At 45.2% G+C, this 21604-nt stretch overlaps 2 protein-coding genes across 2 annotated transcripts; both read right to left on the bottom strand.

The window, feature by feature from the left end:
- Window positions 1–480: 480 nt before the first annotated feature.
- Window positions 481–8600, bottom strand: LOC117590279 (protein white). Its single transcript, XM_034282763.1, has 6 exons — window positions 8268–8600; window positions 4449–4716; window positions 3712–4366; window positions 1562–1877; window positions 1364–1495; window positions 481–1305 (listed from the first exon to the last, which is right to left on the bottom strand). Exons 1-6 carry the CDS (start codon window positions 8337–8339, stop codon window positions 691–693), a joined length of 2058 nt encoding a protein of 685 aa, XP_034138654.1. The 5' UTR covers window positions 8340–8600; the 3' UTR covers window positions 481–690.
- Window positions 8601–20052: 11452 nt separating this feature from the next.
- On the bottom strand, window positions 20053–21594 carry LOC117590250 (G2/mitotic-specific cyclin-B-like). Its single transcript, XM_034282722.1, has 4 exons — window positions 20793–21594; window positions 20530–20682; window positions 20377–20419; window positions 20053–20307 (listed from the first exon to the last, which is right to left on the bottom strand). Exons 1-4 carry the CDS (start codon window positions 21569–21571, stop codon window positions 20305–20307), a joined length of 978 nt encoding a protein of 325 aa, XP_034138613.1. The 5' UTR covers window positions 21572–21594; the 3' UTR covers window positions 20053–20304.
- Between the last annotated feature and the right edge of the window lie 10 nt (window positions 21595–21604).

Genomic DNA, 21604 nt, shown 5'->3' with positions numbered 1-21604 from the left:
GGTAAGGAATAGGTAAGTACATGAAGCAACTATAAAGGAGGGCCCGTCTTTTTTGAGGGAAACGTAACAATGCTGTCAATAAGTGCGAGTGAAAGGGCTCTCGCTATAAGTGTGAGTGAAACGACAATGGAGTGTGCGCCTGAAGCACTGAGATCGGGGGGAAATGACCATAGGAACGCTGCCGACGACGAGCCCTCCTCTATAGTTGCTTCATGGGTAAGTGGAACCTCCACACTGCACTCGCGAACTGAACCAAAGAGAGCTTCTCCAATCGGGCTGAGTAAGTAAGAAAGACGTGAGAGCCAGAGCGCGAGAGTGGCGGTGGTGAGCTTCGTCCACATTTTCAAGATAATGGTGTTGAGTTTGACACGTTTGGTGAACTTTAGGTACTCGTGGTGTGTTCGAGTTAAGCGCGCTGTTTAAATGTTTATTTGCTAAATACTACTTTTACTGTGGCTTGATATCTTAAAAAAGAAATTGTTTGTTTTTAAGTAAAAAAGCATGTTTTATTTTCAAGTATTTCAAGCTAAGTAACAGTAAATGTAGTTATTTTGTGGGGTGGTGGTTGGGGGGTAGGCCAAACAATGGATACAATAATTATAATAATAATAATAATAATTACTCACACACGTACGAGTACTCATACATGCATACAAAAAAAAAAAACCCTCATTAACTATGATCTCGGCTCTACTCCTTGCGTCTGGCCCGCAGTCTCAGTGCCAGATAAGCCAATACCCTAAAGCTAACAATGAGGATGCCCAGTCCCACGTAATCCAGTGGCAAATCCTCAGCGGAAAAGTTTAGAGTCTCTAGAATGACCTTGCCGGAGCTGGGGCACGTTGTGTTCGAGGAGGTGCAACTAATTTCACCCGCCTCCACGTCGGCCCACTGATTAATGAGCAGCCCCTCGTTGGCGTACCGGAACCAGGACAGGTACGACAGCCACTTCAGATAGACGGGCACAGAGCCGGAGTTCAGAAAGAAGCCGCCAAACAGCAGGAACGGTATAATGACGGGTGGACCCACCGACAGAGCCATAGACGTGGATGAGCTGGCACAGGATATCAGATAGCCGAAAGATGTTGACACATTGGCCACCAACGTGACCAGCGCCAGGCAATTGAAAAAGTGCAGCACGCCCGGCCTCAGTCCAATCATAGGATAGGCAATCGCCGTGAATACCAGGGGAACGGTGAGGAACAACGGCAGCTCCGCTATGGTCTTGCCCAGGAAGTACGTATCACATCTGTACAGACGACTTCGGGCCTCACGCATAAACACCGGCAATTCGGATGTGAAAACCTAAAGGGATACAAGTGTGTAACGTAGAAACAGGATCTTACAGATTATTGCCACTCACATTGATGGTGGCAAAAACATTCTGGAAGGTCATGTTGGTTAGGAACAGAAAGATGGCGCCATTGATGTTCATTACGCCCACTTGGGTTAGCTGCTGGCCGAGAAAGATCAATCCAATGAGGATGGCCACCATCTGTGGGGAAATATAGACATTAAGCTAACAATCGCTGAGACATTCTCCACCTTCTCCTCCGCTTACCGTTGTCTGGATGAGTCGCACTTTAACCAGCAGCGGTTCCTTCAGCACGGATAGCCATGAGCGCCAGAGCACTGCCCGAAATTGCATAAACCAGGTGGCCTTGTACGTATAACCATTCTCGGGCTGTTCCATTGGCTGTTCCAGATTCTTGGTGGCCAGCAGCTGTTCCATATCTCTGGCCACTTTGCTCACAGCAAAGTTATCGCATATCTTGGCAATTCGATCCCGAGACTCGGACTCGCGTCCCGGTACAACCGCCAGTACCTGCACATAAAAATCCGCCGGATTGTAGTTGGTGGGACATTGGGCCCCAACACTGAAAGATCAAGAATTTGAATAATTCAAAAATAATAAACAACAAATAAATGGTGAAGCCCACAAAAACCAAGAGAATCAAGTGAACAAATTTCGGATATTAATTATTGGTGGACCACATTTTTCTTGTATATTCATTTGGAGTTACACAGTTAATCGACAATAAAGTTGACGGCCAGACAGAAGTGATCCGAGCCAAGTAACTGGTTAGCCAGTTGTCCCACGGCCTCCAATGGCAACGTGTAGTAGCTGCAGAGGCGTATGCCATGATGTGTACATCCCTTCGAGTAGAACATGTGATCGGCACTGATCCAACCCTTCTGCTGGTCGTGGCTGGGCATTTGTTCGGTTTGATGGACGGGCAGCAGCTGCTTGGAACAGCTCGCATACAAGGACTCCCTGGTCAGTGTGGAAAATGCTTTCGAGCTGCGCGAGAGGTTAAAATCTCCAGCAACAATAATGGGAATGCAGTCGAAGGCGGCTTTGTCGCGACTGCTCTCGAGTATTTCGTTACGCAGCATAGTCGCCAGATCTGGCCAACCATCCATGCCCAGGGGACTGCCCTGCGTCATTTGGACACAGCCTACAGCCAGCTTCTTGGCTTCACCCGTTGGCTTCGATGGCTTCAGATTGAATTTTCCCAGCAGTCCGAAGCGATCGCTGCCACGCTTATTTGGCTGCACCATGGGACGTCTCAGGGCCTGGTGGCAGCACAGCTCAAACCTCTGCATGTCGAAGATGATGGCAATTCCATGGGAGGCGCTCCCCAATTTTTTCTGGAATATATAGGTGTACCTGCGGCCCGGGGTTTCCTTTAAGCGGTGCATAATCTGTAGCAAATTATCGCACTTAACCTCCTGCAGGCAGAGCAAATCCGGATTGAGTGCTCGCACCTCCTGCGTGATTCTGCTCAAACGCTTGCCCCAGTTCAGTGCCTGCTCCTCCATCTCCTTGTAGTTGCAGCTAGTCTTCATTACCAAATCAGGAGCCATCAAATTGTACGATATCAGGCGGTAGCCGTCAACGTTCGAGTGGTCCGAAGCATCCAACTTCTTCCAGCTACGGTTCAGATCGTAGCAATCTTTCAAACCAATTTCTGTTGCCAACGTTGTATCCATTTCTTAGTTTCTGATTTTGTTTCCTGCCTTTTTCAATTGTAATTGCGTTTGGGGATTATTCTTGTCACGTGGCTTGCTGTTTTCTGATACAAAAAATCGTTCCAAGTTATCGAACAATTTGCAACACTGCAACCCTGGCCATATGGGTATTTCCATTTTAGCTTTAGGTTTAATTCGTACAATAAAATGTTAGAATATTGATGAATTATTTCACAGAATATTTGTATGCAAATTACCACAAATGGGTGACAAAAGTGCAGTATTTTATTGGTGCGAATAACGGTTGTATGTAACGCACAGAAGGAAGCGTTTCCTCTGGGGGAGGGTGGCGAGCTAAAGCAGCGTGTTGGCGTGAGTGGTGTTGTTGATGCAGATAACAGATGACAGATGAAGAACAAATGTTCAATTTGACAAAACACCGCTAAGGTGCAGATGTAGTACTGAGTGCCGGGTATAAAAGTTGTGACGCGTAAGAAGCGCCTCACACGTCCCTTCTCGTTTTGTTTTGGTTTGAACATGTGGGCGTTTCTTTTAACCAAATAAAAACGACAAAAACGCGTGTTTCCATCCGTGATTAATCTGATTAAATGATGTTAAATGATTAAGTAATAAATATTAATTGAAATGGCTGCAATTTCATGCAAACAAAAGCTGACTAGTGCCGCACAAAACGAGAATAAATGTGTATGAAAATGTTCTATTGGTTTGTCTACTTACTACGAGAAAAAGTCGACAGCTTCGCTGGGTGTGCCGAGAAAGGCTACACGTCCCTCGGCCATTAGCAGGATCTTGTCGAAGAGCTCGAACAGCTCCGACGATGGCTGATGTATGGTCAGTATGACGGTTTTGCCCTTCTGCGACAGCTTCTTGAGCACCTGCACGACGCTGTGGGCGGTGAAGGAGTCCAGGCCAGAGGTGGGCTCATCGCAGATGAGAAGCGGCGGATCGGTTAGGGCCTCCGAGGCGAATGCCAGACGCTTGCGCTCACCCCCCGACAGTCCCTTGACGCGACCGGGCACCCCGATGATCGTGTTCTGGCACTTGCTCAGCGACAGCTCTTGGATGACCTGATCGACGCGTGCCACACGCTGTCGATAGCTGAGCTGCCGCGGCATGCGCACCATGGCCTGAAATATCAGATGCTCGCGTGCCGTCAGCGAGCCAATGAAGAGATCGTCCTGCTGCACATAGGCGCAACGTGCCTGCATCTCCTTGGCATCCACGGGCTGTCCATTCAGCATTCGCATGCCCGATGGCGACACCTGTATGCCCTGCGGCGAGCGAAATGCCAGAGCATTCAGCAGCGTTGTCTTGCCGGCCCCGGAGCTGCCCATAACGGCCAGCAGCTCGCCCGGATACGCCACACCGCAGACTGTGAAGGAGTAGCCAAAATATTTATCGCTCTCTCTCTCTCTCTCTCTCTGTGTGCCATCCTTCCATCTCTATCTATTTACCATTCTTGAGCAGATGCTTCCGCGGCGCTGGTATGTGTCGCTCATTGCAAAAGAGTCCGCGCGTGCGATTGACCAACTGGCGCCAGCCGGAGCCGGGCTGATTGACAGCCCCAAAGATATCCAGATTGTGCCAGGCATAGGTGAGATTCTCCGGCTGTTGGCCGCTGGCAGTGCCATCTGGTGGCGTCGGTGGCCGCAGGGTGCCATAGTTCTTGGCCTGGCCAAGTCCCTGGCTAATGCAGCTCTGCGAGGCGCCACCATCCCCACCCTGCTGGGCCGTCGAGGGATGAGTGAATAAATTAATAAAAAGGTTCAGCCAATGGTTAAGCGGAGGAGCTGCTTGAATAAGGAGCAGCACGATAAGCAGAAGGCTGCAAGGCAGCCACTACACTGACAGAAAATGGGCACACTTTTCATTTAAATGTTATTTATTCATTTCAAATGAATTTAAAATATTTTTAGCGGGCAACTTTCTTGCAGTGTGGCTGGCAAAAAGGTTTTGCAACACAAAACTTTTCAATTTCACGCGTCCGTCCATAAAAATGAAGGCGTCTGTGCATAAATCTTGGCTAGCCGGGCTAATCCATGCCCCAGTCCCTGTCCTCGACCCAGTCCCAGTCCCAGTCCCAGTCCCAGCGACCCAAAAGGACCGACGACGGCGGCCCATCTGTTTAATAAAAATGCTCAAGATCCCGTGCCCGTGCCCGTGCCCTTGCCCGTTCCCGAGCCTTGGCGCCTATTTAAAATGTGCAAATTAGGGCAGCCATAAGCCGCAGCCGGCTAACGTCCTTGAGGGGTGGTTGTAGGGCGCTGGGCTGGCATTGGTTTGCCGCGCCATGTTGCCACTTCATAAGACAATTGTGAGTGTAAATCGCCAGCATCTTCGGCATGCGTTCGAGGAACTTTGAGCCCCGCCCCCGCGTCAGCTTTGTTTTTATTAAATATAAAAACGTTAAGGACATTCGACAAAGCCACGCACTTGACCGGCTCAAGGAGTACAGCTTCTGGGTTTCGTTTGGGCAAGTGGCTGCTCGGAAGCTAAAACTTGAATATTTATATAATTTATTTCCAGACAAAACAACGAAAAGTAGGCTTGAAAAGGTGCAGTTTGATGCAAGGAGCAACCCACTTTTTTGCCATGAATCATTTAATATTAGTTCCAGTATTTATGCTCAGTTTATTCCCACAGCTCGAGCCATAGACCGACTGTCATTGGTTACTACCAAGCGAAACCCATGCTGCCAGCTGTCGATTGTCTGGGCCGTGGCTCCCTTCATGGGTCCCAGGTGGGGCTTCCCTTTCGAAGCGGTAACCGAAGACGGTTCACCCACGTTGCTCTTGCGGTGAGTTTCGGACCAACTACTATACAGTTTTCTGGCCCATTCCAAGCTCCGCTGTCATTTTTCATTTTTCATTTTCATTTTCATTTTCATGAACAATTTTCTGTTTTCCATTTGCCGCTGCTTGTGGGGTTTCCTCTCCACGAGGGCCTGCGGCCAGAGCATAAATAACAAGGAATCCGCTAATTGGCGTCCAGCCAAAACCAACAACAAACAAAATTATTAAAAAAAAAAACAAAAATGATGGCCACAACATGGAAAACATTTTATACCTCCGCACTCTACAGCGCAGCACGTACAAATTTTATATAAATAATCATAAAAAATTAAGCAAAAAATGCCAACTACGGTGGAAGATTTCTACTACCAAAAAACAGAGGGATGGCGAGCGAGGGGGAGAGCGTGTGCTGAGAGCCAAAATAAAAAGCTGACATTCAATGCAAAAGCAAATTAAAAAATAAATTCATTTCGTGCACACGAATCCTGTGTACGCTCGCATAATTTGTTGCTAAGCGAACGCGAAACTGATAATGCAAATAAATATTTAAGCTTTAAATACAAATATTCCCATATAAATGATGAAATAAATTATCGACTGGCCACTCGAAGTGTGTAAATCAAAAACTATGTTCAAATCCACCAACTCAGAGAGGAAGTATTTGTGGCTAGACATCAATGCAACTCCTTGCAGAGAAAGGGTATGCTCAGCCGCACAAATAATGTCGTCCACCTGCCCAAAGAGCTCTCCAACCAGCTCAACGTTCCTCTGATTCTGATTCTGATTCTTCATCTTCAACCTCTGTCCGCACTGTGTTGTCCAGTGTGTGTGTTGGGGGGGGGGGCTGACTTTTGGCTGAGAAATTGCTAGACGTCGAGGTGAACGCGGAAAAAAAATTTAATATCCGTTACAAGCACTCGCAGAGAGCAGGGCAGGAGTGGGTGGCGCTTTGGTGACTCAGAAAACCTGGCAAAATTGTTTTCCCAACAAATGAGGCCGAAAAATGTTATTAAAAAGTTTTTCTTTTCTTGTGCCGCCGCCCCTGTGCTCCCTTCAAGTCTTATCTGGGTATATTATTTTCTTTCTTTCTTTACTGGTAAGATGGCAAGCAAACAAAAAAAGATGCTACATTTCATATTTATTTAATATTTTCTTTTACTTTTCACTTTTTACTTTGCGTGCTATTTTTGAATTACTTATGAAAGAAATTCGTGAGTGGGTGGTAAATGGGAGTGTGAATGTCTCCAGCTAAAGGACTACAAGGACTCTCTCTCTCTCTCTCTCTCTCTCTGTCATCTATGCCCAGATGGCGCAACAGAAAATGTTTTTTGATGAACTTGACAAATTGAAATGACTAAATGAAGAAGCGACTCAATTTGTTTTGTCTTTTTTTGGCTCTTCCTTTTGTCCTCGAGTGTAGGGGCTCGTCGAGTGGCTAATGAGTGCACTCAAAAGTCATTCACTTGGATGAATACCGAGGCTCGACTCGGCCTCGAACAAAAGTTGCTGCCAGAATATGTTTTTCGGGGAAAATGTTTCAAGCTAATTTTTCACGGATATTCACTGCCTCTTATCCACCTTTTTCCTGTTGTCTCTGGAGCAACTTGCTCAAAACTTTTCAACCATTTGCATGGCAAGTAAACAGACACAGATACAAAATGCCAGAAGATACTCGTATCAGATGCTGAACCCAAAGCCTGGTCTAGGCCTGCTCAAATAATGAACCAGATAAGACAAGACAAGATTATAGAATATCACACACAAGCATCGCATCACAACACATCACACAGAGTAAATAACTCATGAGATCTGGCTGCAGATAAGGTATCTTACAGCCCCCCCCCCACAGCCAACAATGTTGTTCCACTATCTTGAGACTTATGTTTAATCCGGGCCCCAGTCTTCGCGTGTTCTGCCCCACTGAAACTAGGCTAAGAATGTTCTTATGACACGCTTGTAGTCAAGCAATCAAAATGATTTCGTTTTTATATTAACAGAAAGGGTGCAAAATTTACATAAGAACAGATACATGCCCCGCCCTGCCCTGCCCTTTGGTGTTGCTTAACAATAAATAAATATTCATATTGACATTTTATTTGAGATAATTGAAAGTTAGTATTGAAGTGATCTTTTTTGATACTGAACAATTTGTAAGAATTTGAAGGAATCAAACTCAAACCTTTGGTTGATCATCTTTGCATGATTGAAACCTTTTAGTTCCTGTCTTTGCTTAGCCTTGTGCTGATTGATTTAAACAACTGAAATGTCCGGTTTTAATCCACAGGAATTTCCATTAAAATAAGTGTGCAGGGACTATCAAATATCTGGTTGTCTGGGGTCTATCTTTTTAATCTGGTTTGTTGTTTACGCAATTGCGGTTAGTCGAATATTTTTGTATGCTATTCTCACGCCTGCCGCAAGCTCGAACCTCACCAATGAATGAATGTTGCAATCGACCCGATTGTCGAGACTCGTACTCACATTGTTCAAATGCTCGGCAGAGGTGTGCTTGCTGCTGCCACGTATTAGCAGCTCCTGATCCTCTTGGCCCATCTTCCTTCCTTTGGGTTACAATTTTGTTTGCCTCTGCCGATCACTCACACACACAAACACACACAACAAACAAAAACAACTATTGATGTGACGCTGGTCGGGTTTCAAGACGGGAGTGTGGTGCAAGCCGCTTGGAGCTTTGTCACGAAACCGCTGACAAAATGCAACTGAGGGCGGACATTGACGTTGGGCTAAGGCGACAGAGAGACAACAGCGAGACAGCGACGGAGACAGCGACAACTTTGACTCGCTCTTCGCGAGTGGAAATGAGTCGTTGAGTGGCCCGGTTGGTGGGAGGGTGTTGGGTGCAGAGATAAAAACATGAGCTCTTCGGCTATGGTTATATTTGAAGGCTGATTAGAGCGACAAAAGGCAGAGTGGGTGGCTGGCTGGCTGGCTGGCTGCATCATCTGCGGTCTTCACTGCTTATCGCCATCTAATTCTTGCTTTCAGTCTCCTGCTGCTCCTCCCCTTTCTTTGCTCTCTGTTTAATCTGTCGGTGGTGGTGGCGAGGGTGTGCACTGTACTTGGCATGCATGATTTATCAAACGCCTGTTGACGCGCCTGCCCTCAGTCGTTGTCACCATCGTTAGCACCTCATCATCTCTCTGGGCAGCCTGCCCGCTGCGCTGCGCTCCCACTTTACTTCTGTTGGACATTATCAATCTTCATCATCAGCCATCAGGTGGCGGCAGGGCAGGCCAGGACACTGACAGGGCCAGCAGCGTTGGATGTGAATGTGAATGTGAAGTGGGCGCCAGGGCCAACATTCGCTCTGTCACTCTGTCAATACATTTTTTTGGCACTGGAATGTGATGAAAGAGGAAATTCACTTGAGGCCAAAGATAACTCTTTCTGCTCTTGATATTTGTATAAAATATGAAGAAATACAAATCAATCAATTTGTTATTCCACACTTGAGATTTCAACTCAATATTCGCCACACACAAAGACGCGCCTGTTGCCGCCACGCTCTCCGATGTTTGCTTTGTCCATTGTGGATCGCCCAGCAGAGAACAGTGTCTAGGCAATGTCTCTCTCTCTCTCTCTCTCTCCCATTTGCATGTGTGCACTCTCATTCTTACTCATTTTTGCGCTCTCGCCACTCATCTTGGTTACACTTTTGGGGCTTCGCCTGTTTGAGTGCAGCTCCAAGCGGGTTTCCGCCTACCTGCTTGTTGTTTGCAGAAGAAGTAGAAGAACCGAAGAAGCAAAAACCCTACATCCATCTCTAACTTTTCGCTAAGCTCTAAGGTTGTGCGCGGGTGTGGGGCTGAGACATCCTCCAGTATATGTTTGCACAGCCGCTGCTGCCATCAGTCGCTCAGTCGAATGCTATAAACTTTTTACACTTAACAATTTATTGTCACTCCGTTGTCAATGCTGGAACTGGACTTGTTATTGTTGCCGGTTGCCCGTTGCCGGTTGCCGTTCGCCGTTGTTACCGTTCGTCGTTGTTACCGTTGCAGCTTGGCAGCAAGACGAGAATACAATATCAAAAAGCAAATGACACTAGTGGCACAGACCATTGGGATACTCTTTGCATGCAAATCGAAGCGCGAGAGAACGTTCCTGGCGCTACTTAAAGCTCCCAAATATTTTTTTGCTGCGTCTCTTAAGTCTCTTAAGTAAATGAAATGCTCCAGGTTATCGCTTTGCTGCGTCTTTCCTTTGATTTCTTCAGTCGGTGACATGTCTTCAATCAAATCTGGTATACCCTTTGAGGTCGCGTAGTATGAAAAAAGCCCAGCAGCAGCTAGCGAACCTAAAAAAAAGAACGGGAAAAGTTTTTTTTAACACGCTTTTACAATCTCTCCTTCGTTCTCTCCCACTCTCTACCCCCTAACTCTCTTGCATAGACACAGACGCATGCAGGTAAAGCTTTGGCCATTGACACAGGATGTCAGGCATGGTCGAGTGGGGAGGGGGGGAATTTGAATGAGGTTGACTTAACCCTTGCTTGAATCTGTGCACCTGCTCCACCCGCAATCTCTCTCGCCCGTCCGCTCTCTCTCCGCTCTTAACCCATGCAAATTATTGACGCGGACAGTGGGCTCAATAAATCTGTGTACGAGTGGGTATGCGGATGTGGGGGTGTGTGTGTGTGTGTGTGTGGTGTAATGTAAGTGTGAGTGGAGAAACTTTTCCGAGCTGCACGCTAATCAGACAGCTTTCTAGTTCATTGCCTTAACCCCATTCGCCCTCCCCCCCCCCCCCCCCCCCCCCGCACCACTCCCTCAACTGCTTCTCAATGGCGAAGCCGTCTACGTCTCCGCTTTGGCAGCGCCAGCCCCACCACCACTCAGTTGGCTGTAATTGCAAAGTAAATCAGCGCTGCCATTTGCCATGCCCGAAAAGTATGCTCCATGGATAAAGTGGCAGTTAGCAGGGGAAGCTCCCGGCTCCCGGCTCCCGGCTCTGAGGATAATGTAGGAGCGCTTGAGCCAAAGTTTGAGCAACTTTTAAAGAGAGGAATGTGTTATGGGTCTCGGGTCACATAGTTAGTTAGTCCTACAACTTCAAGCCAAATGACTGCTGAAGTGTGCCAGCCCCAGCCCCAGCTTGGGGCCTCCTGAATAGCTGATGGAGTGAAGCGTTTGTCAGCCATCGACGCAGAGATTTATGCCAGAGTTAAGTTGAATTAGACATTTTTTATTGGAGCAGCCTGGAACCCTATCGAAAGATTCACCAAGAAAAGAACCTTCCGCTGAGCTAGCAAGTTTGCATTTTGGCTAAAGGGATTTTCGAACTGATGGATCAAATATCAATAAGCCAACAAAGTTTCATTCAAAAAGATTTGTTTGGGGCACGAATCTTTGGGAGTACTGCCAAAGGTTGTGTGGATACTTGGCGGAGTTTTTAGTTTACATTCTTGCATCCACTTTTAGGGGCCTTTAGTTTTTCGGATCCCAGGACCCTGCACTGGCTGTCTGTTCTCGCTTTACATTTTTATGTCATCCATTTCGTTTGCCGGCGGCGCTGATGAATTTGTTTACCCAGAAATGAATTGGGTTGTGGGGCCTGTGCCGAAAGCCAATGTCGACTTCATGGCAATCGCTTCAATCTTGCTCCTTGGCAGTGCAATAAAAGCCAAGACACAATATATTTTTCTATTTAAGAACATCAAGCAAGTGCTCAGCAGTGCGATAAGAGGACAGTAGGCCAGCGGCAGGGCAGGTCGAGCCTAGACCGAGCCGGAAGTCGCCTAGCCCATTGCTTACAGCACGCGCGCGTCTCATAAAAACGTATCAAAACATCCGCTGGGAGTCGTAAAATATTTGCACTCTGGCTAGGACTCGTTGCAGCGAGGCCTGCCTGCCTGCCTTGATAACTTTTCTCTCACTCTCCCTCTCCCTCTCTCAATGTGTAGGATCCGGCAGCGAATGTGTAATCTAATAAAATGTTCTGTTTATGTGGCAACAGGCTCGATGCGCACTCCCCCAAGTGAACCTGCCTTGTCCTGCCTAGTTTGTCCTGCTGCTGGAGCCGCTCCTGGCCAGCACAACTATTTTGGTCTGCCCAGTGGTGCAACAGATGCGCTGCTTTATGGCCAGTCGGTGTTTGATGAGTGGCGAATGTGGCAGGCAAGTCCTTCAATGTGCCAAAGTTGTCGCATCTCAGGCGGAGTAACTCGCCTGAACGCTGGAGAAGTAGCTGCCACTTTTCTAACATTTTGTTCAATTTTTTAACACGTGTTCTTGTTTACCTAAAAAATGACAAGTGATTGTTCTGACCGAAAAATGCTGCAAGGCACTCCGCTGGTGCCATTTAAATTGCAAAAAGAAACCACAGAAATTAACATAAATTCAAACAGCAGACAAGCGTGGAAGTAGATAGTCCTGAATTCACTGTGGAAGATCTCGCAGCTGGAGGATTGGATGAAATTACGCATGAAATGTTAAATGCTTCGAACGATGAGACAAAAGTTGGTTTCCATAATAGCAAAATAGCAAATTGTAGCAATTAGCTTTTGTACACTTAAACAGTGCGTAAAATTGTGTAAACTTAAATTTCTTAAGTACGATAATGAATAGTGAAAAGTTTCCCAAAATGTACACAGACTGGATCATGAGTTTCTTATCAGTTGGAATGTTAGAAAATGGGCGATGCTGTGGAGGGTCTTCTCTGCCACCTCTGTTGGACTGTCTGGACTCTAAAACACAAGTAATTCAGTAATTCAGAGGACTATAAGCTACAATGTTGAACTAAGGGCACGAATGTAGTCTGTAGTATTTTCCAGAAATACCCAAAAAACAGTTGCAAATGAAAGGCCAAAAGTATTAAAATGATAAACAGACAACCAGATAAACTGGACACACACACGACAAACCCTTTTGGGTTCAAGATCAAAGCTGCAGACTCGGATAGTTGTGATCTATGCAAAGTTATAGAAAATGCTGAGCTCAGGGCCTGCGACCAACCAATTTCGCTGTAGCGATTCAATTTTAAAAAGAAGAAAAGTGCAGACAAGTTCACGTGTAAATGTTTAGAAATTGCTACCTGTGGTCTGGCCCTGACCCTTGACCGCTGTCAAGTAGGATCACAATGCTCAGCCCACGAGCTGTGGTGACCTTTGTGGTTTGTGGACAGTAAACAAAGTAAGAGAACAATGAGCTGAGCTGAGCCCATTCATAGGGTACACTTTAGGAGCGAAAACAAAGCAGCTGAAAGTAATCCTGGTTAAGCTTCGACGAATCAGGTAAACATATTTATACATCAACATATATTTCATTCAAGATTCTCGCAATGATTCTCTCTGCATAAATCGATTAAAATCCAACAATAATTATGGATTTAGCCTTCCCTTTTTGTGGCGCTGAAAGCAGCATTTATATCGGTGCAAAAAATCAAAAGAATTCGCTCAAAAAACGAACAAAAATGCTGCTAAAGGGAAGTGTCCATGAAATGCTGTACGAATTGTTATGGTTGTAAGTTGTAAATTAAGAAGAGAGAGAAGAGGTTCTTCCACGATCAGCGAAGTTCCCTGTTAAAATAAACAGGATAAAGAGACTACTAACTGGAGGAAGAACGCGAAGAAATGCTGCCAGAGACAATTTAAATTAATTTAGATGCCATTTCGAGTTGTATTCCCAACTGCAGGCAATGAATTACTCGTGTGAGAAATATGATTGGCCTGGACTAACAGATTCAATTATTTGTAGAGTGTTTAAACAAAAAACAATAAACACAGATCAAAAATGTATCTCTGCTGTCCTGCGTTTGCGATTTAAACATTTGTTTTCTCAATGATTTGTACACCGAAAATGTCCGTAAATCTTTATGAAATATCAGCTGCGGATGGCGAATGGCGGATGGCGAGTGAGTCTAGTTTCTGCTCTTCTTAAAGCTTGTGTATTAAATATTTTTAATGCCAGTTTTTAATTAGTTCTGTCAGAGCGCGCTGAGCCTTTGGCTTCAACTGGGGAGGGATGTTTGTTTGTGGAGAGCGAGAGAAAGGACACCATAAGCAGCCTCTGACATGTTGTGTTGCCTGTGCTGCAACATAATTGAATTAAAAATGCATACAATTTATCAGTCGGACATGCCACTTGTCACAAGACATTGGGACAGAGTCAGAGAGGAAGCCAAAGGCAAGGCTTGTGCCTGTCGCCTGTTGCCTGTCCCTGACATAAACACAAAATAAAATAATAATAATAATAATAATAATTAAATTGCATTAAAGGCATGGAAAAAGAGACAGAGACGGGGAGCGAGCGGTGGAGAAAGTGAATAAATACGTAATGGGGCGTGTGTGGGGGGTAAAATAAATCTACATATGAAAGGGAGTTTAAGGACAATGCAAATTGCGTAGCTAATTAGAAAACTGCCAGCACAAAGAGGTTGAAAAAGGGACTGGCACGGCGAACAGTCACAAATAAAAGTATACGCATCGCCAGACAAGGCAATGAATTATGCAAAAATACATAGAGTGGGCGAACACAAAGCGGCATGCTTGGTGCGGGTAATAAATCCTTTTGTTATTTCATTTTCACTCACGTTTCCTTTTTGTGTTTTTTTTTTTGTTCTTTGCCACACCCCAACATTTGACATTTTGTCACATTTAAAGCAGAATTTAACAAAGGCCGAGGGCTGAGGGTACTAATATGCCATCTAATTTGTTATTCATGTGATTTAAGCGCGTCAAAGAAGATTAATGACAAAAAAGGCGACGCGGCACTGGCACAGAGCCAAAGAGCCAAAGAGCCAAAGCAGGGCATGGGTGCAGTGTGATTGCGGTGTCTTAGGGATAATTTGATAATGCCAAAATTGGTTAAACTTTCGTCCTCCCCCTCAGTCTGACAGGCAACCGCCGCGCAGCTGCAAGCTAACACAAAATTCAATTAGAATTTCGTTTTATAATTACCTCAAGGTGTTGGGCCTTGGCAGACGGGAGTCGCGTTAGGCGTTAGATCTAGCTGTTAAGAAAAGTCAAATGAATGTCCCAAATGTCACCCCCAAAGTTGCAATACAAAAACCACTTAAAAATCACTTTGAAGCACTTGTTTCTGCTCTCAAACTAAAGCCAATATTATTGGCCAAGCAACTTATTGACCGCATGACCGAAAGTTTTCATAGATTGGAATTATTTTGGCCTGCCGAACAGCAACAAAACTTATTATTAATAGCCCTAAAATTCCACCTAAAACTTCACCTAAAACTCCATCCCTGTGACTCTCCCCTCTCTCTGGGGCTGCATCTGTAGCCTGAGGTTAAGTTTTAGCTTTTGCTATTTGTTTAATTAGATTTCTCAAGTGAAAAGCCACAGAAACCGCACATTTTGCTCAAGACTTTTAGGGGCAAAAGGACGAGCCACGAAAGGGTTCTTCTGCCCAAAGAATGTCTTGGCCCTGTCTGGGGAGCTTAGAGCCAGCAAATGCAGGCGGCCGACTGCAATGGCCTCAAGTCTTCGAAGTGTTAAACAGGAGAAGCAGCTGTGGGGGCAGTCTCTGCTGCTATTGGAACGCAGCAAACAATTTTTCAAACGGGAAAATTGTACTCCGTACCGCTCTCTCTCTCTCTCGCAAATACTTTAGCGAGCAGCTTAGCATTTTGTGCACTTTAATTTGCGGTCAACTTTGGTCCACAACCCCCGACAGAACTGACCGCATCAAAGGCGCAAAATGTGAAGAACAACCCCAAGGTGCGTCGAACCCAGGGCCAGTGCTCTGTCTCTTCCTGTTGTTCCCTAGCAATCTAGTACCATTTGAAACCTCTGTTGGGGCAGCATACAGAAATCGTCACTCAATCCTGAGACTGGAACAGGCAACTTAGAACACACAACACAACAGACACACACTTCCTTGTCGTGTGCCAATTTGATTCACTGCCATTATCGAAATGGCTTTTATGTCGCGACGTAATCCTAAAGGAAAATTGGTGCAGCGGAAATTGCTGTCCGGCAGTCCTGCAAGTGGACCCGGAAACCCAATGCCCGAGTGGCGCGACCTAAGCAAATCGGATGAAGGATTGACCGATCAAATACTTGTGGCAGGCATAGACACAGACTCCACCGAGAGCACCAAGCAGAAGAAGGATCGTCAAAGGCAGCTGAACTATGATGCGTGGGTGCAGCTCAAGGACAAGGAGAAGAAACAGAAGATTCTGGCCGAAAGACGTGAAAGTGAGAGACTCGAAAGGGCAAACAAAGAGCGCATGGAGGAGTCCCACAGGATGGTCGGAGAGTGGAACCTTAAGAAGGAGCAGCAGATCCACGAGGAGCGACACAAGAAGCCTTTTGTCATCCCCCAGAAGTACAGGGCCACCTATGTGAGATGTCCACGGGAGACTCCAGAGGAGCGCAGAGAGCGCATTCAGGCATTGGCGCGCCTCAATCACATCAAGGCGCAGCGCCTTGCTCGCCAGCGTGAGGAGCAGGAGAAGCTTCAGGAGCGTCGTTAGATGGCAGAGGGAGCCTTTTCCAACCAGATGAAGAACCTGCAGAACCGCCACAAGAGGCTTCCTCCGCGACACACAACCCAAAAAGAGATATTNTGATTCACTGCCATTATCGAAATGGCTTTTATGTCGCGACGTAATCCTAAAGGAAAATTGGTGCAGCGGAAATTGCTGTCCGGCAGTCCTGCAAGTGGACCCGGAAACCCAATGCCCGAGTGGCGCGACCTAAGCAAATCGGATGAAGGATTGACCGATCAAATACTTGTGGCAGGCATAGACACAGACTCCACCGAGAGCACCAAGCAGAAGAAGGATCGTCAAAGGCAGCTGAACTATGATGCGTGGGTGCAGCTCAAGGACAAGGAGAAGAAACAGAAGATTCTGGCCGAAAGACGTGAAAGTGAGAGACTCGAAAGGGCAAACAAAGAGCGCATGGAGGAGTCCCACAGGATGGTCGGAGAGTGGAACCTTAAGAAGGAGCAGCAGATCCACGAGGAGCGACACAAGAAGCCTTTTGTCATCCCCCAGAAGTACAGGGCCACCTATGTGAGATGTCCACGGGAGACTCCAGAGGAGCGCAGAGAGCGCATTCAGGCATTGGCGCGCCTCAATCACATCAAGGCGCAGCGCCTTGCTCGCCAGCGTGAGGAGCAGGAGAAGCTTCAGGAGCGTCGTTAGATGGCAGAGGGAGCCTTTTCCAACCAGATGAAGAACCTGCAGAACCGCCACAAGAGGCTTCCTCCGCGACACACAACCCAAAAAGAGATATTAATTTCATTGTTTGGTTTTACATTATTTGAAATTGTTTTTCGATGCTTGGTGTGGTAATTTAGTCTACTTTATGAATGCTAGAAACAGTGGGCAGGCGATTGTGCTGGAGATACGAAACCAAATCAAGAGTGAGCGGAGGAGAGCCCAAAGAGAGCCCCAACATACTCTGACCATAAGGGAAGCTAGCTGGCAAGTAAAGTGCTAAACAAAAGGAATAAGATACTTGGGAAGAGCAAAGCGTGGATATCTGTAAATATTGTTATGGTGTAACATTTTCAATACCTTTATTCTCTTGTGCTGTTCCTTTTTGCTTGCTGTAGTTGCCGCTTTCTTTCCACGCACCAACAAAATAGTCACAATTGAGGTTTTGCACATGAAAAAAAGATGTAAAAAATAAAGGTTTATATGGATTTGTATACGTGTACATTGTGTACATACTATACCAAATACTTAAAACACTTGTTGCACTTTTCGCACTTTCCCTTTGTCGATTTTTTCCCTTTTGTTGGCATTTTTCCCACGCGGACTGGAGATGCGTCGTTGGATTAGTGCGCACCTTAAACATGCAAACAAACAAACACACACATAAGTGGTCGGTCGAGTAAACAGAAGAGAAGGCACAAGCCACAAATTATAATTGCGGTTGTTTGCACTGATCTATGCCATGACCCAGGCAGTAGGTATCAAACGGTAAACGGTGAACGGTAAACGGTGAACGGTAAACGGTGAACGGTAAACGGTGCAGAAGTGTTCCAACCGTCTACCTGCGCATCCAACGGAGAGTTTGAAGCGTGGCGTGAGGTGGACACCCCTTCTGCCATCAGCGGCCACGCGTCACATTTTAGTTTGTTTTGTATGTGTGCACATATGCATGCATGTACATATGTGTATGTACGTAAGTCGCTTCACGATTTATTGTCTGATCTTCCAGCTAAGGCACACAATGCGGCCAGTTCCTTCCTTCTTTATCAGCTTGTCCAACATTTGCTGAGTGTCCTCAGTATATTGCACATTATTTGAGTTATTGTACGCTATTTTAGTTGCTTTAACTATTTTCTGCTTGCGGTTCTTGCACGAGTCTGTGCAGTGTTGGAAACTGCAAAAAAGCGAAGCGTTTACATTACAGTGTTATTGCAGGTACGCACATATGTGATTTATTTATTATTTACATGCATTAATTGATGTATTTAAACGCTCTTAAAAGTCTACAATTATTTAATGACTATTAATTATTCATTTTGCAATTGTTATGAGACCCAAGAACGCTTTTAACCAGATTTTCTTAGTATTAACTGTATGAAATAAGCTGTGGGCTGTCCATATCTACATACAAATGTTTTCCTTGATTTCAGAATGTTATTAATTGGAAACCATCAAATGTTATACAAAAACAATTTCGAGTTAATTTGTTTACAAATATGTTTATTTTTTTGCATATTTATGTACATACTTCGATACGAAAAGAAAACAACTGTTATCGATATGTTTTGTGGTGGCTTTTGTGGCACATACTGTATGCCTGTATGGAATAAGCTGTGTTTATTTTTTGTTTTCTTTAGTAATGGTTAAGTATTATTTTTGACTTTCAAATTGCATATCTGTCGTGATTTTTGTCATATTATAACCATCTTCAGAGCATCTATTAAATATTTACTAGCACAAATTAAATTATGTGTTTGGCGTTTTTGAGATTAAATATCGTTAATTTTGATTACAATTTGAATGTATTGTATAAATTCATAAATAATTACCAATAAAACACCCTAAAATAAACATTATCAACCTGTTTTAAGCAAATATGCGTAATTTTCATGGAAAGTTTATAAATGCAGCTATAAACTGTAACTTGGTTACTTCACTTGACCGTCTGGGTAATCTTAAGGTTTCAATTTCAAATGCATACATTTTTTGTAGAGGTTTTTTGCAAAGTGTTTTCTCTAGAGATTCAGGAAATGTCGAACGAAATTATAATCGGGTATTTTTGTATTTTTCGCATATTTTCGCACTAATTAGGCGTTGTTTTAGATATCGTTCACAAAAATTGATGGATGAACGGTTGAGTTTTAGCGCATCTGCTCTAGAGAGCTTCCTCTTGTGTTTCCTCAGAGGCTTCTTCTATGAGGGATTGGAGCTGCGAGGAAGAGCTCCAAAGGAAGCTCTGAGAATTCATTTCAATTCATTCAGAATACCCCAAAGAAACAGTGTGGAATAATCCCCAAAAATCTTGAAACCTTGTAATAAAAAATAATACAATTAAATATTTAAACATTTCTAGCAGTGGTAAAATCAGTGGCAAAAATTAGAGTAAATTCGATGCTGCCATTTTTTGTCTTACAATTTTAAAATTATTTCAATTCTTTTTTGTTTGATGAAACATTTGAAAATTGTATTTAAAGTTGAATCGCTTTATGTTCTTTATCACTTTTATTTATTGGATTGATTAATTGTTCATAAGTGCAACAATAAAGTTTGCAGTCTCATAGCCTGGGCACACTGAAGCTGAGAAGTCGTTCACATTGGCAGATCTTGGTGCGTCTTGAGAACAGCTGACTGACACTTTCATGCAACACAAATTTTGCTAGCAGAATCAGTTATGATTACAAGCAAGATAACAAGCCAGAATCAAGTATACGTTAGCAGAATTTCGTACCCAGTAGAAGATTTCGGTGGATGAATTTTTTAAGTCCAGCAGTGCTATTAACAGTGCCAGACCAGCAGTGCTATTAACAGTGCCAGACCAGCAGTGCTATTAACAGTGTCAGACCAGCAGTGCTATTAACAGTGCCAGAGCAACAGAATGTTAGCGCTCCATGTTAACAGCCTGTTAGCGAAAGGCCACTGTTAGACAACGCTCTGTAAGCGGTAGCTTGTGCTCTCGTTCGCTCTCCCGATCGACCTTGGCTTGTAATGGTCTTGCGTAAAGAGTTTACACACCAAGTAGTTGTTGTTCCCTTAGCCCACTGTGTGCTACACAGTGCTATTAATGTAAATCCTCATGTAAATGCTCTTTTCTATGCTTTGAATACAATTTAATATTCCATTTTTGTACATTTGTGTAGATAGATGTCATGTTATTTGTGTAAATGTTAGTAGGTAGGTGTAAAAATTGTACAATTAACGATGATCAGAGTGCGATAATTCGATATCAGTGCTTATCAGTTGTCTGTGTGTTCCGGTGTCAGTGTATATCTGTGGTGTATGCATGAAGGTGTGTGTGTGTTCCGTTCTTCCCTTTGGTGCATTTGACTAGAATGTGGTTTTTGTTGTTCATCCTTGGCTGCATCATGGAGTGTGTGGATTACTGCGGCGATAATTTCAATTAGGAAAATGTTCGTTTGTCTTTTTGACATCTTTTGTGATGTACACTCACCATCAGGTTGCAGAATGTCTGCTTAAAGCGGATTGAACGCGGTCTAAAGGGGGTGACAACAAATTAACTCAAAGCAAATACATTAGGCTTGAGGGCAGAGGCCGGCAGCGTCGACTCCTGATTTTAGAGGCTGTGTGTAGCGGTTGTACTTACATTTTCTCAGGAATGTTCACGATCGATTCCAGACGGGGTTCCTTCAACTCCGGAGCCACCAAAACAGAATTATACTTGCGGCGCGAGCACTTCTGGCGGATGGACATCGGCACCTGTTCGGCTTTGAGCGGCAGCTGAGATAATGAAGACGGTCTAAAGGGGGTGACAACAAATTAACTCAAAATAAATACATTAGACTTGAGGGCAGAGGCCGGCAGCGTCGACTCCTGATTTTAGAGGCTGTGTGTAGCGGTTGTACTCACTCATTCTCAGGAATGTTCATGATCGATTCCAGACGGGGTCCCTTCAACTCCGGAGCGACCGAAACAGAATAATACTTGCGGCGCGAGAATTTATTGCGGATGGACAACAGCTCCTCCTGTTCGGCCTTGAGCGGCAGCTGAGCCATGCGCAGGACGGTGGCTCTCAGTTGGAGAGACGTGTAACGGGAGCAATCGGCGAGCTGGCGTGTCCAGAGACTTTCGTCGAGGCCACCGTCGGGGGTGCCGTCGGACAGGTTGAGCGCGATGTAGAGCGCAGCAGCGGCTATCTGCGATGGCTTGACGCTGGCCAATTCGGCGTCCATCAACGCCAGTTGCACATAGTAATGCGCCAGTTTTTGGCATTTAATACCAAAGTCCGCCGTGGCATTACACAAGCGCTTCAAAAATTGGCTCGGCACCGGACGCGATAGATCACAGTTGATTGCCAGCAAAATTTGCAACACCATCTCACTAATCATTTCGTCCGTGAAGCCTGCGTCCGTGTGCTTCAAAAACCATTGAATGTGTGTCATCTTTGGATTCTCGTACTTGCTGGCCAAGACCAGGGCACTGAAGCCCATCAGATTGAGATCCGAGGGCGATATGTCCTTGACCCACTGCTGCAGATAGCGATCGATGGTGGCGATGGCCATCTCAAAGACCCCGTCACACAAACGGAGTTTGGAGTGTACAGCATGGACCCAGTTGACGAGAACGCTGCGCATATTGGGTGTCAGATTCATGTGCCATGCCATGTGGTGCTCGAGTATCGGGAGCATGCTCTCCCGCAGGAACAGACGATAGAAGTTTTC

This window comes from Drosophila guanche, unplaced genomic scaffold (assembly GCF_900245975.1).
Source record: "Drosophila guanche unplaced genomic scaffold, DGUA_6, whole genome shotgun sequence".
NCBI classification, from domain to species: domain Eukaryota; kingdom Metazoa; phylum Arthropoda; class Insecta; order Diptera; family Drosophilidae; genus Drosophila; species Drosophila guanche.
The sequence above is the reverse complement of the archived record's forward strand: the minus strand, read 5'-3'. Positions and strand labels throughout refer to the sequence as shown.

Bases quoted from the DNA above. Each gene is read 5' to 3' on its own strand.
- LOC117590279 (XM_034282763.1), bottom strand. From the start codon at position 8,339: ATGGGCCAAGAGGATCAGGAGCTGCTAATACGTGGCAGCAGCAAGCAC. The intron at 4,717-8,267 runs GTGAGTACGAGT...ACGGCCCAGCAG, and splicing joins CTGCCGAGCATTTGAACAAT to GGTGGGGATGGTGGCGCCTC. The intron at 4,367-4,448 runs GTAAATAGATAG...ACTCCTTCACAG, and splicing joins GAAGCATCTGCTCAAGAATG to TCTGCGGTGTGGCGTATCCG.
- LOC117590250 (XM_034282722.1), bottom strand. From the start codon at position 21,571: ATGCTCCCGATACTCGAGCACCACATGGCATGGCACATGAATCTGACA. The intron at 20,683-20,792 runs GTGAGTACAACC...CACCCCCTTTAG, and splicing joins ATGAACATTCCTGAGAATGA to ACCGTCTTCATTATCTCAGC. The intron at 20,420-20,529 runs GTAAGTACAACC...CACCCCCTTTAG, and splicing joins GTGAACATTCCTGAGAAAAT to ACCGCGTTCAATCCGCTTTA.